The following is a 16,286-nucleotide window of genomic DNA, read 5'->3' as shown; positions in this document are numbered from 1 at the left end:
GCAGTTCGAATAATTAAGATTACTACTGTATACATTTTGGAAGGTGTCCAACAAAATGAACACGATCACCAAGCTTTCTTCAAACAATGTTTAAACATGTTCAAAAAGTGTTATCAAAGAATATCCCATTTTATTTGGAAGAGTCTGTAGAATGATTTCACGTGAGAATCATTCGCACAGCTTCCAGAGTTAGAGTGGAAAAAATTCTTAAAAAATCGGCGATTTACCTTTCTTTGAGAATGAAATTTTACGGAGTAAAATTTCTGAAGAATTATAAAACACGGGGGAAATTACTAAAGGAAGAAATTTATGGTATAGTAATCGACGTATGGCGAGAACACGGGAGATAGACAAGAGCAGAGAAACCTTGGCAAAACGGAAGAAAAAAGATGAATAAAAATCGAGAAGACCGGCTCGGCCATTGTGAACGTTTGACGAGAAGACGGGAGCGGCGTTTGCTTTATGGCTTCTGTCATTTCTGATAAACATACGCGGATGGCCTCTCGTAACACCTTGATATAGGAAACGTTATGGCTGTTACGTTGCTTCTACACCTGGCGGTCTAGCGAACCTACTTCAAAGCTGTTTTACGGTTCTGTAAAAGTGCGCGTTTACCGTCGCAAGGGGAATACGTCATTTTGTCATCTTGTACCGCGGCCCGGCGATAAGAGTCTATCAAAGGTTTGCGATGGCCGTCATTTAACATGGCTTCGGTGAATCGCTCACGTGCAAACCTTTATTAAACCGTAAACACACACGTGCACGCTGCCTCGAACGGCTATTTTGTCCCTCGTTTGCCAGAAACGTCGTACGTACTGCGATTTTTATAATAAAGTCAGCAATGCGGCCATCTTTTTATTACTTTTAATAAACCGGTCTAACTGTTACACAATTTCTTGAGAAATATACATACATCGTACAAAATTAATTGCTGGTGACATAACGTAACAGATTCTTGAAATATTTTTTTTTGGCTTAGAATCAATGCTGTTTCAACATAATTTTTTTTGCCAACATAATAAAAGTGACATTTGATTTATATTACATTTCCACACTACTTGCTTCTTATATTCAAAAAGAAAGTATTTAAAACTATAATAAAAGTATACTTCTTAAATATTGTTATAGATATTTACACTATATCTTAAACTGTCGATCACGTATGCAAAATATTATGTTTTTTGGAAAACAATTTCTAATAAAAATGAGATAAATTATTATATTTTTACAACAATAACTATTTCAATAAAATAATGACTATTAAAAGTCAACGTTGAACATTGAAACATATATTTTTCAGGTGTTCTTGTTTAATGGTGACGTATTCGCAACAGCATATTTCGACATTTTCGTTTTCGTGCCGCACATAGTTGCAAAGCATGTGTTATTGATTCCAAATAAATTGTTAATAATTTGAGCGACGGCGGCCTCGTTACTAACTGTAAAACCGCTGCAACGGAAAGTATGACTGGAAGTAATAATTTGTTACACGGCCCGGAAGTTTCGTCATTAAAAGTTATGTTTCCACAGCTAATGATAATTTCACGTAAAAGCGCTGGCAAATACTTCACTGCAAAATATTGCGGAGATTTAAATTCCGTTGCGAATCATTAATTCTATAAGTTAAAATTACGCTGGAAATCGTGACGAAGAAAATATTAATCAACAAATAGCATAAACTCAGACGTGTGTACCGTCCGAATTTGCATTTTATTCTACCGAATAAAAATCCTATTAAATAAATACGAATGTGTTATATTTCCGAACATTTTACATTTGATATGCGAAGATTAGTTATATTGCAATAATACTCCAATTTGCGTAAGCTTTCACTTCGCTTTAATGATCATTAATCAAATACATCTTAATAATTCTTAATAACTAAATAGTCTTCACCATTACCATTTATATACCAGGTTCCAAATTTATGAACAGTGAACTCTGTATACGTTTTCTCAGAAATATACATAATGCTTATTTAAATAACGATGTTATCATTATTCATAAAATATATCATTATTCAAATAATACCATGAAATATCTAATTACATACTTTTATTTTGTATATCTTGTAAAGGTATACAAATAATGTCTCAAATAACTTCGTACTGAAATTAATTAAAAACAATGAGAATAACAGAACAGTGGAAATGGATGTGAGACTAATGTTTTATGAACATATCTGCAGAATTATTTGAAACAAACGTTTGTCAAAACCACTTGTCTTGAAACTTTTCTTGATCAATTGTTTGCTCATTGAATATAGTACATTCCATAATTACATAATCCAATTCAGGTAAATCTACCTTTGTATCAAACGAAAATGTTGACAACGATGACACGATGGAAATAAAAAGTACATTGAAATTTCAATGTACTTCAGAAAAGTATAATAGTTAAATGAAAAATAAAATCAAAAATTATTTCTTACAAATTAGAAATAATGTAGAGAAGTATTACTTCTATATTCAAATGTACTAATTCAAGATTATTTCTAATAACATACAACCAGATGAAATAATAAATTAGTTTAACGATCATTTTGCATACCCCCAAGCCTGATATTTTAACGATTATTATTTAAATAATTTATTTGGATAATGCCCTTGTCTGATCTGGTTAGGAGACGAGGTATATTTTGACGATCTTCATTTAAATAATTCATATCAATGGTGTATATTTTAACGATAATTTGAAAAATTATTTATGAGAATAATGCCAAATCTCGATGCCTATAAAAGCAAGCTATATTTCGACGATTATTTCTAAAATAATTTATTAAATAATGTCCATGTCTGATGTCTTCACAGAGCGAGATATATTACAATTATAATATTTAAATGATTTATATGAATAATTCCTGATCCTGATGCATCAAGGGAAAAATATATTTCAACGACCATCTCCTAAATAATTTATGCGAATAAAGCCGAAGCCCGATGTCATTAGGGGTTGAGGGGGTGCGCATATTTGGTTCGCAGGAACTTCACTTGGGCAGAGCGTCATTTGCGAAATTACTTATTTCTTGTTGCCACGAAAATGCTCCCTACAAATTCGGCGGATATCCCGAGACGGCGTTAAACGTAAGAAACTAACAAACCGAAGCTGCCTCCGCCCCAACCTCGCCACTCCTTATAAGACAGGGTTTCTTTGGCCGCGTGTACGCGTACTACTAATTTTCTCCGGCTCGTCTGCCGAAGAACCAAGCGCCGTCTACCCCCATAACCGTACATTCCAAGAGCTTTTTTCCGTGGAGCGAGTTAAAGGAAATAGCAAACCTCCCCCGCACACGTTTTTCTTTTGCACTCTCGCTTATGAGCAAGTAATGCAATATGATAAAAGTGATACTCTCACCCTCCTGTCCGAGACGTGTATAGATTGCAGCGAGACGCCTTCGGTGGTGTCTTCGAGGTATCTTAGTCGCGTTCAAGGATCCAAGAGACTGCGAGTGTAATTTCTGAGACGAGCTTGCGAAATTTGTTGAAATTTCTTGTATTCTTGCTTCGAATGGATTAGAGGTGAAATAATTTAGAAGATGGTTGCCGCTTTCGCGTGATAAATTCGGCTGTGGATATGCATTTTGCCTTAGCGTGGTATTTTCATTTTGTTAATTGCTGATTAGGCGATTTGTCTACCAAAGAAGATTATATAATAACAAAATGTTCATAAATCGTTTATTTCGGATGATTCAGTGAATTTACAGAAAGAATTCAGAAATAGCATTTTTTGATATGTTGGAACTAAAAAATTAATACAAATTGTGCAATATATGTACATTCAAATAAGATAAACGTTTCTAAAAAATCTATTAAGCTTACAAGATAGAATTGAGTTTCTTTTAACGATCAAATGGAATTTGTTATGGTTCTATTTCTTGTGGGGGAATAAATTAATTAAAAATCTTAATCACAGATGGCAAAGGAGGTCCGATATTGATAGTTTGAATGTAACAAACATTGCGAGACTATTACAATTTGGTAAATCGGAATAATCTGGTTTTGAAAAACAATTATTTGAATAATTGAAATAATCGTGCGTTCGTTTATTTGAGCATACAAATCATTTTCCTCGTGACTTTGTTGAAATATTTACCTAAGTGTGTAACACTAATACTGTCATGATGTGCTTCTAGAGAATACATTTACCACCGCGTCGTTCTAACAAAATAATTCAAGAACCATAATTCACATGAATTCTTTGAAGTATTTTTTGTGAACAAATAGAAGTAAAGTTATACAAAGAAAATAGCACATAATGCTATCACAACGTTTCAAACGTTCAAATTATTGATAAATTATTTTTTATTTCGCCCGAACCATTGACACATAAAAGAAACAACTAGAAAAATATATATGATAAAAATAATTTAAACTTCAAAGTAGATAACGTTACCGTTGCTATGTCGTTTATAAAACAGAAATAATAATTATATTTGAAGCAGTTACTTTCTATTTAATTCGAAATAAAGTGTGTTCAGTGGACAAACCAGATACGCAAAATCGAATAACTTGAGCATATTGAAAAAGTTCCGATCATGGACAGAGTATACGATTAATGTATCTCACGGCTTGGTTGCGTATTATGCGCTTCGTTACTTATGTAAAGTAGAGTGAGTAATATCAGGTCATGATAGACAGGCTATGCATGCGTTGCATAAAATAACCTGTGTTCTGTGTTGTCTAAACTTGCGTTCGAGGTATTTCAGTTACAAACGTTGATTATGTTCAGATTACGCTCCAGTTGGCAGTCTACGGAGTTATAGATTACGTCTCTGCTAGCAAACGTATTTGAACAATCAGCATTCACTAACCACTGAATTTTTGAAACGCTGATCGATATGTGAAACAGTATCATCAAAGTCTGCACATAGTATAATTATTACTAGTGTTCAGAAATTAATATTATCATGAAATTCTAACTGGCGAACATATTTTTATAGCATTAGCAGCAACAAATCATACATATATTGCTTCATAAGCAATAATACAAATATGTAAAAATACAATATGCAATACTTTTGACTGATTCTTTTCGAAGAAAGTATTTCGTGAATGCTTAAATAGTCACATGTAGCAGAGGATTTTATTATACGAAACTTTCTAATATTATTGAAATACTAAATATTATTAAAACAGTAATACAAAATTTAGAGGTCTTAAAAAGGTCAGTTTTCTGAACATAAAAATATAACAAAATAGTTTCACAAAAGATCGTCGCACAATTTTCCTTAATTACGTTTTACTCGTCATTTCATATTTTAAACGAATACATCAAATTAAAACACAACCACAGAGAAATCATCGAGATTACGGTATCTACAGCAGAAAATGGAGAACTTAACTGTAGCTATTGGAGGTCTGTTAATAAGCGTCCACAGTGTTATATCTAAAAACAATCTTAACCATTTTTATACAGGGTGTCCCAAAAATGTCTCGTAATCCGGAAATGGACGAGCACGCGAAATCCAGTTCCGCTCATTGGCTCGGCCGTCTTGCGCCAGCTGATCTCGCCTCTTATTGGTCACTGTTTTTCGTTAATAATTCGTAAACAAAGCCGTGAATTGTATTTTCGCTAAGGAAAAAGTTACTTCAAATAACCTTAGGAATTCATTTCCGGTTTGCGAGACATTCTTGGGACACCCTGTATACATACTTTGAAAGTATTGGTAAATTATATGAGTAAATGTGGCTTGTCTTTCGGGGGATGAAAGCAGCACCATTATTGAACACTTTACTAAGAAATTCTCAATTAATGATCCTTACTTTTTGAGAAACTGTAAAATAATGCCTGTTGAAAGTTATACTAAGACAAGTTATAGTCAGCTCAATCTTTCAACTGGAAAGAAAGATCGCAAAGAAATACTGAATCGACACGGCGTGACAAATTACAATCCTATTTAAACGAACTAAGGGATAGCAATGTCTGCCTGCAATATGACAGCTATTTGCCCCACCACAATGCTCAGCTATCGGAAAAATGATTCAAGCTGCCTTTGTACCAGCAGCATTTTTATTAAAGAGACCGCCCTTTCGAAGAGACCTCGTATAATATTAAAAACACGGCGGGTAACGTACACGGATCCTTGTTTGTTCATGCGTCCCAGCCTGCAATTTTGTTTAAAGAAAAACCCCTGGCATATAAAACCATCGAAACAACGCAGAAACGTTCGTTCACTTGTTTCTCTCGCAATAAAATAATTTCAGATTTAAAAGCGTGTTGGCCGCATGAAAACTACACGCGTAATTAACGCGGTACACTTCGAAAATGTTAACGAGAAATTGAAAAGGGACAGTTGATCATAAAAAAAAACATTAATACGAAACTAGAGTAACATTTTTTCGTTCCCAGGGGTATCGATCGCGAGAATTTATACGTCGCTCGAATTTTTTTCGATCGCCGAAACGAATTACGAACAAATTTCATTCGAAATTCTCTGCTCATTTTTTTCACGCTGCTCCCCCCTCCCCCGTTTCAAGTTGCACCACTTCGGAAATACTGTATATACTCTGTGAAAGCTCTTTTCTGTTCAGGATCAGTTTTCCAATAGTTCCGCGTGCTCTACCGTGTAGGGTCGACAAATATTTCCAGTAAGAATGCAATATATTCGACTGCTCGTGGGCAACAAGCTTTCGAAAAATATCGAATGGATCGGAGATACAGGAATAACTTTGATCACCTTTTATATACACGTTATTTCCAACGATTTCGAAAAGCCGTTCAGATGATGGCCAGAGTCATAACGTGACTGTAATAAATGGCTAAAAATTATTCTTCGTAATTAATTTATTTAATAGAATTTATTTAACAGAACGAAGCAATTTTTGTTTCTTGTATGTCTTCATTTACTATTATTTCCAGATTTTAATAATAGAAAAATAAAATTTCATTTCGATTGAAGAGAAACGAATAATAATAATAATTTGGTGGCTTGTTATAGTGCAAGGGATTAGCGTATCTAATGAATTTCATTTCAAGGTCTTTCCGTTAATAATTACAAAATTAACCAATAAATTTCATCGCGTAGTAAATGTTCGAAGTCTTTGCTTCACGTCTTGTTCATTCTGAATTATTCGTCGTTTAAGTCTTTCCGGATAAGGCAAGGACAATGAATACATCGAAGGAATTTAAGAATATTTTTACATTATTTTCAATTTATTAAAGCTATTAAAAGAAGAAACACATTTTTATTTGATGCCTGTTTTATACAATTGAAATTCTCTAACTCGATTGCAACAAACAGGAGTGAAATAAACATTTATTTTCGTTCGTGGCATTCTTAAAAGGTTGTAAACAATGCAACAGCGTTAATAAAGCCCTCTGTATTTATTGTTTTGTATTCCACCAATTCACTTTTGTCTTAAATTTCGCAGTCCACTCGTGATATAGGATGCATACTCTTACAACGAAGACAAGGATACTGCGTGCTCATAAATATTATTACATAATTTTGACACACGTGCATTCCGATGAGCGATCCTTCGGATAATACACATTTCGACATATTCTTCTCTATATCTTAAAGGCATCTTCCGTGTTTTCGATATTTTTAAGAATAACAAAGACATTCGAGGTGATCAGAGTCACCGCTGCACCCTTCGAATATATTTAAAGAAAATTTCCCGTGGCGCGAGTGCGAACAGCATTCCATTTCACGGATATACGTACGTATTTAGCCGTATTGGATAATGAGATCCGGTGTTGTCATCCCAGGGGATTATAGGTAATGCATTGCCGCCGGCAATGTCCGCGCATCCGCCCCGGTGAAGAATTAGTCAACATTTTTGCGGATTTCTAATTTAATTTAAATCCTGTACATCACCATTTAGGAGCGATGGGGAAAATGGAGAGAGAGAGAGAGAAAGAGAGAGAGAGAGAGAGAACGAGAGCACCGCGATAGGAATGTCGGGCGAAAATCCTCTCAGTGGATAATTATTCAAATGGAGCGGACTTGAAAAATTATGAGAAACAAATTCCTTCTGAAAGAAGACACCGAGACTAATATACACAGAGTCATAGAATGGCGCGCCCGGAAAGATTTTTCAAGAGGAAAAGTTCTCTTCTTTGCTTAACCTCCTTAACTTTTATAGAGCGGCTTCTCAAACTTTCATACTGCGATAACTTCCACATTCTCCTCGTATACCGTGCAATTACTTTGCCGGTGTATATGTATATGTATATATAAAGAGATATTGTATCCGTGTATGTATATCATGTGTATGCACGGGGAGAAGGAGTTCCCGATGTTATCAGTGAAAATTGATTTGGGTGGTAGGAGAAAGCGTCCACGCGAGAAGTTATTCTGCTCGAAGAGGCAAATATTGTGAACGACATAAACTCTTTTTTAGATTTTTACTTTACGTCGGCGACGTTCAAATGCCACCGCAGTATCTTCGTCGAACCCGATTTGCCTCGCGAAATGCTAGAACGAGATGACGGATAATATTAACAAAACTAATTCGAGCGAATTGCTGCGCGAATTTCATTCACTGTCGACGATTGCTCTATTTTTGAATACGTGAATCTCGCAATTCTATTCTGGACGTTCTTTGGAGAATTCATTAGATTCATTATCTGAAGTATTGACATTAATTTCATGAAAATTTTGTGGAGACATGGAAACCTATTTTTAATACATTGTTTGTTATGTACTATATTTTATTGTAATCAAAGAATTATTTATATAAATGTTGCAGTGCTATCTTCGGAATATCTTCTTCGCTGTAATAATTATTTAATATCATTATAGTACTTGTTACAATGATAGGAAACAAAACTACGTTTTTTTTTCGTATTTTACAAATTCTTTTCGTACCGAAATTTTTACTTCCAAGAACTATCAAGTCATTCTCATTAGAACATATAATCTGAGACTATTTTCCAGAGAATTCCTAGTTTCACCCAATTCTTTCCAATTGCCCTTCAGCTTGTAAACAGAAATGGACAGTTTGTGAAAAAGAGATACAATTATTCGAGTTTCGTGTCTCGTTTTTTACAGTCACCGACTGTCAACGACTATAAAAGCGAGCCGCGGGGCTCAAATAATCGTATCTCGTCTTCCAAAATTGTTTATTTTTGTTTACAAACTGACGGACAATTGCAGCGAATTTACTGTAAACGGTTTCACAATGGTATTTAATGGAACAGTAAGAATCGCGTAGGTTTCAGTATAAATATTAATTGACGACTGTTGCATCATAGCACGTTCACGACGCAATTAAATATAATTATATTCATTTCCGAGGCAATTAAAACAAAACGATACCACTGTGAAAAACCTTGAGAGGCATTATTATTCTGCGATACAATAAATTATTCTCAACAGTTGCTTATCGTATAGCGAACACGGTTTTCGAGTTTCCCCACTTACGTCGGCCGACGATTAAAGGGTTCGCGTATCTATTTGCCTCTTGGAGCCAAACAACCCCTTTACTTCGCGGAATTAACCGAAATGACAGAGGTGGGCGGTAGCGGCAACGTTAGGCGAGTAGCGCTGTGTAGTAACACTTTTATGCTATTAATTTCCCAGTTCCACGCAACTACGGATTCGATAATGACACGCGAATTGCTGGTATCACTTACCACCACGTTGTTCAGGGTGAATGAGAGATGAGCCGGTGGTGTGGAGGGCGGTAAGCTACAATTTGCCCTCAAAATGTCTCCGGGGTCGTAACGTTCACGTTCCGATGCGATAGTAGGTAAACCTCCGGGTAGATCTGCAACATAATAATTCCGTAATCGTCTCTTATACTCATCGCCGGCGAATCAGTTGCTCGTTACAGCCTCAAACGGTTTTGGGATACTAAACGGCACAGAGGATCTCGTGCCGTCCTCGTCTCGATGAGACTAATGCTACATCCAAAGACTGATACCGGTACTTTTCGGTTGTACCTTCGTAACCTTTATAGAAGCCGAAATACCGATCAGATGTCATACCGGTTTATGAAAATACCGGTAGAACAAAAGAAGACCGCGGCGACGCTGCCATCATCAGTGGCGCTGTTACGGTACGATCGATTATTGTAACATTGTAATAGAACCTGGGGCACATATTGGTAAATATTTTGGTCCGGGATGGACGCCACATATCGGTATACATGTATTTCAATATTTTTACCGAGATGGACGTCACTTACCGGTAATAAAACCGATTTCTCAAGTACAGCGGTTTAATACTTAACCCCTTAATGCACAATTTAAAAAAAAAAACCGACCAAAAAAAATCAATTTTTTTTATCTAAGAAAATACATATTTGGACCTTAATTTCAATAAATATGTAAAAAAAATGCAAAAATTACTAAAAATTCAATAAAAATAGTGGATAAATAATTATAGTGAATATTGAATCGCATTGCAGATCGAATTTTGTACCCATCGTACTGTTTTTCAATTACCAGTTACTATTTTGAAGGGGAAGGAGGAGACGAAAAAAAAACTGAAAAATATTTAATTTTACCTAAATTTGTAATAATATAATAATAATATTTATTAGCTGAAAAATATATAATAAACTAAAACTATTCAAAATTTTCTTTTGTGTGGTAAATTTCAAAACAAGGTGCAGCACATAGCCCAACATTCCTTATTTCAACATTAGAAAACATACCTTTTATACACTAAAAATCCAATTTACTCTCTATAAAAATACACCATAAAACAAAAACGTTTTTATATGTTGACACTAATAATATTTGTAAAAAATAAAAAACAATTGTCTTTGAAGAAATTCACTTTGATAACGTCTACTTTACTTCACGACTTGCTCACGAATAATACACTAAATGTTCATAAGTGCCATCCTAAAAGTGCATATTTTATTCCTGAATAAGCAAAAAATAGAAAGAGATCGGAGATAACTGAAGAGTAATAAATAAATTAGTCATAACAAAACTCACAAAAGTGCCAACGCTAATTAGATACGCAATAATGGATATAGATAGATAGAAACAATTACCAGGTCAGAGATGCTTATAAGCGTCACCCTAAAAGGCCATATTTTATAATCCCAAATAAACAAACTTTACAGCTTACAATACAGAATTACACGATGAATATCAATAAATTGAATGTTTTCCTTGGTTTTTATTAAGTTATTTTTACTGCCCGGATATATTCGAATCTGAACATTTTAGCGACATAAGTTGCGACGCCGACCGTATATATACGGGTCTGCACATTTTGGCCGGTTTTGCACGCCCGTGTTAATACGTTTCTGCGCGTTAAGGGGTTAAGGACTTATACCGGTATTTTTTGGTTTCGGTATTAACCCTTAGTGGACGAGAGGCGACTCTCGGTCGCCTCGGCGTTTCGCGCGGCAGGACGAATGGCGAGCGAGAGGCGACAATCGATGTTTATGTTAGATTTCGTTATCTCCAACATTATCCAACCTACTGTTTTATGTGAAAATCCCTGAAGTGGTGGCGCAAATTATTTTTCCGGGGACTGGAAATTTGTTTAATCAATTTGTACATTCTCTACAAACATGTAAAAAGACAGAGAAACGAACAGCCAGTTACACATTTGAACTTTCGCAAAATTTTGATCAACATATTGAGAGGAGATTATCGTCAACCACGAGATAGATCTTCAAGTTCGACGGCCAACTCTGACGAAATTCGTCTAAACGGGAAACTGCATATAATTGTTACTAGCACAAAGAAAGATTGCAAAGTTTGTTCCAGTCAAAACAAACCAGGGGGAAGACATGAGACGACTTATTTCTTTGATACATGTCCAGATAAATCAAGAATGCATCTTGGTCAATGTTTTATAAACTATCACACCGAATGAAACTACAAATCATAATTTTTGTAAAATTATATTCATAAAAATGTGAATATAGATAAACTAACGAAATATAACGTTTTTGTAAGATAGTTTATATGTAAGATCATTTTATTTTACCATATAAAACACTCGACATATTTGCAAAAATCGCTTCGTCCTGCTACCTGACTCGGCCGAAAAAGTCGTCGTCCGCTAAGGGTTAAACGGTATGCGGAAATATCGGTATAATTTCACACATTTATCTATATTATTTTCGATTTCCTTATTTTCCTTATTTGAATATAGTAATTTATCCCTAATTCGCGCTCAGATTGCGCACAAAAATGGAGATACGATTATTCGAGCCTTGCATCTCGTTCTTATAGTTGTTGATAATCTGTAACTATAGAAACGAGCCGCAGTGCAAAAATAATCGTATTTCGTCGTCTCGAATTGTTCATTTTTGTACGCAATCTGAGCGCGAATTAGGGAAAAATTACTGTATTAGAGAAGGCCGTGAATGTGTAAATAATGTTGTTTATTTCTTTTCACAATCATGCTACACATTTGGTCTTGAGGGTTCATACACAAATGAAGGCGTGAGTTTCTTGAAATCGCGATCTGCCCTCACCCCGCAAATGACTCGCGCATCTCTGTTGCTATTGATGCCACATGGCGGAGACGAGGAGCGCGGGGAGAGAGCGGTGATGTCCGTCGCTTATCACGTGGCGCGTCACTTTTTTGGAGCTAACAATGAACGATTATTAAATGCTACAATAGTTTCATGTTTCATTTGGATGATCGTCTCCAGACACCTACAATAATAAAGAATAATTTGGAGAAATTTCTAAAAATTTCTGCGATAGAGAATCTTTAAAAATATTAGGTTGGGGAAAAAGAAATCCATTATTTTTTCGATAGATGGCTATAGTGATCGATATCTCGTAATGTATCGATCAAACAATTTTAGATTTATGCTCGTTGGAAAGGTGACATTTCGCACTAAAAAATTCCTTTTGCAGTTTTTTGTTTGGTCCATTCAGTTGTGAGTTACAGGGTGTTAAATATGGAAGTCAACAAAGAGAAAATTCGGTACATTTCATAGTTTTTCTTTGATAAAGGCAAAAATGCAAGCCAGGCCGCTGAAATTGTGAATGGTGTTTATGGTGCCAATACTGTAACAGCTAATCACGTGCAATTTTGGTTTCGTCGATTCCGTTCAGGCATTTTTGATTTTAAAGATGCCCCTCGCACAGGCGGGCCCGTCGTCGAAAATGTCGATAAAATCACAGAAATAATCGAAGTTGACCGGCATGTTAGTAGTCGTAGCATCGCCCAGGAGCTAAAGATCGACTATAAAACAGTTTTAAACCATTTGCGCAAAGCTGGATACAAAAAGAAACGGTTTGGGTGCCACACCAATTAACACCAAAAAACATGATGGATCGAATTTCCATCTGCGTAGCCTTGGCCAAACGGAATGAAATCGACCCATTTCTTAAACGGATGGTGACTGGGGATGAGAAATGGGTCACATACGACAATATTGTGCGAAAACGATCATGGTCAAAGTGTGGTGAACCAGCTCAAACGGTGGCCAAACCAGGACTAACGGCCAGGGAAGTTTTACTGTGTATTTGATGGGACTTGAAAGGAATCATTTATTATGAGTTGCTTCCGTATGGCCAAACACTAAATTCAGATCTCCACTGTCAACAACTGGACCGTTTGAAGCTAGCGATTGACCAGAAACGGCCAAAATTGGCCAACAGAAGAGGTGTTGTGTTCCACCAGGACAACGCAAGGCCACACACGTCTGTAGTGACTCGCTAGAAACACCGGGAGCTTCGTTGGGAAGTTTTAATGCATCCACCATATAGTTCGGACCTGGCACCAAGCGATTACGACCTTTTTCTCGCATTGCAAAACTTCCTGAGTGATAAGAAATTGGGATCAAAAGAAGATTGTGAAAATCGATTACTAGAGTTTTTCGCCAATAAGGACCAAGACTTCTATGAGAGAGGCATTATGAAGCTACCTTTAAAATGGCAACAAATTATACAACAAAACGGTGCATATTTGACCCAAATCGGACAATCCGAAACATCTTAAATAAAGTCTTGAATTTCACGCAAAAATAATGGATTTCTTTTTCCCCAACCTAATATAATATCTTTACGAAAATTGTCAGATCTGTTTTCTTCATTCGCGAAAATATTTGTCCCCTTAGATGGGGAAAGACTTTGGTTTCGTTTGATGACGTACAATTACTGTAATTTCTGTACATGAAGTTCAAATTGTGAGTACAAGTTTGGTATCGAAATGAAACGAACCATTGTTTCATAAAACAGAACGCCGAGAATTTGCAAGGCTTCATTGTTCTCGGTACACTGGAACATGTAACGCAAGGTTTGGCAATTAATATGGCAGCATTTACTTTAATATTTACGAATCTCGTTTTACATAAAGTAAAGTAAGATTCTGGACCTATTAAATTATGGCGTATTACGATATAAGGGCCGATTACAGCTATCGCGAAGAACGATGAATTCGTGAAGCAGGATTAATGTTCTTTCATCTAATAATTGTTCTTGCTTGTGCAAGCATGGCAACGATAATAGCTGCATTGTATACCGAATCGTGTGTACGGAATCCCGTTGGATAAAGCTGAATCCACAATGGAACTACAATGGGTGTACAAAGTATTCGTATACCTTTTAAAATGGAATAACTATTTTATAATTGGGATTTATATTTGCGACATGTTTGTTTGAGATGTTAAACGAATTAGTTTACTAAACAATGGCTAAAATATTGTTTTAGAAAATTGCGATTGGTTGATCCACATAATGCATTTTCTAAATTTTCGTTATAAGCTCTGCTAAAAAAGAGTTGGGAAAACATCATTTTTTAATTCTTTTATCATGCCAACCAATCGCAATTTTTGGAAACAATATTTTAGCCATTGTTTAGTAAACTAATTCGTCTAACATCTCGAACAAAAGATCGCAATTATAAATCCAAATTATTATAAATTACAAAAAAATTATTCCATTTTAAAATACTTTTATACGAATACTTTTACTTAAGTTTCTGTAAGTTCCTTCTTTATTTGAATTTTCTACTATCTGAACATATGAAAATGTGTTCAATTCAAAATGATTCGATACAAGATAATTTATTGCTCACATCAGTAAAGATATAGTCGAGCATTGTAATTAAGTATTCCATTACCCGAACACGTACGTATGTACTTTCGATTAGTTCGGACAATCAAGATTTTACTGTATATTGTAAAATGAGCGAACAATTTAACGTCAGACCGAGCAATAACATTTCTGTTCCGTTAGCCCCAGAAATGTTTTTGGAGTGGAATCGAAGGCGGAGAGAATATTAGATCGATTGATCTGAAACAAACGAGGCCGGTTCTTAGTTCAACCGCATGCATTCCATTCTCCATTACGTATATTGGACTTTCGACCTCGGTCGACAAATCTTTCGGGACAATCGGAATAATGGTACAAACTAGGTCAGAGTATTGTTACAAAATATTAACGACAGATTTCGTACACGCATTAGAGTAATAATACAAACGACGCCGATCCGATTCGCAGTCGCAGCGAAACTGTTGTTCTTCCGAGCGTAACTTCAATTGCTTCCCTAATTACACCGCTAATCTTTTTATCTTCTCCGAGACTGAAGTCCTGGCGCATGCAAAATGCAACTGCAGAGAATCGCTAATGACTGGAGATTCGTAAAAATAAGAACCAAACAAAGAAGAAGCTTTATTTCGGGGCTAGAATTTCCCGATGACGTAAGGCTCGTTCGAATAATCGCAAAAATGATCGCGAACCATCCAGAGATTCGGTATGTCTTGGGCTAGACTATATACATCTAGCTAAATATAAATATGTAGAAAAAATAACAAAAAATATGTAACAAATTAATTTTTTTTACCTTTGCGTGGTAATTATTAAAACAATCACCTACATAATTGTTAAAGCATCACACACATGTTGTGTGAGCGGCCATTAAAGTGTTAACAAGTTGAGTATCGCGTCGGTCACATAATTTTCGACTAGTTTTCAAAATTTAGTTTTATTGTAATGTATTCACTATAATCGATTTTAACTACCCAGTTTCAGTTTCATTAATTAATAGTACTGAGTTTATCGAGCACTAAGGACAGCTGTTATGTATCGATTAATAAAAATAGCAAGCATATATTTATTAAGATTTCTATCAATTTTTATAACAATTATTGAAGAAATTCTCGACAAATGTATCTTTATAATTCCTAATACTGACGATTAAATATTACGATAACCTTCAGGTGGTGGATGTTGCTCCTTATCTCGTTTAATCAACTATTTGATTAATTCACGTATATTGATTTATATATATATATATATAATCTTCTGATGTTTTCCTTCTCTTCATAATAACCACACTACTTAACTACTATTTGTTCTTGTATGCTTCTTATATAAAATATCATTACAACCATAAAAATTACAATAAT

General features: G+C 35.2%; 1 protein-coding gene across 1 annotated transcript in view; it reads right to left on the bottom strand.

Annotated features, from left to right (window-relative positions):
• The window catches only part of LOC117225106 (uncharacterized), a 327,978-nt gene that overhangs the window by 113,445 nt on the left and 198,247 nt on the right, over positions 1–16,286 (bottom strand). Inside the window, exon 4 of the mRNA XM_033478431.2 lies at positions 9,580–9,713. Coding sequence (XP_033334322.1) covers positions 9,580–9,713 — 134 coding nt within the window. The remainder of the gene's footprint in view (positions 1–9,579; positions 9,714–16,286) is intronic.

This window comes from Megalopta genalis, chromosome 8 (assembly GCF_051020955.1).
Source record: "Megalopta genalis isolate 19385.01 chromosome 8, iyMegGena1_principal, whole genome shotgun sequence".
Taxonomy (NCBI): Eukaryota; Metazoa; Arthropoda; class Insecta; order Hymenoptera; family Halictidae; genus Megalopta; species Megalopta genalis.
This window is presented reverse-complemented; position numbering and strand designations above follow the sequence as displayed.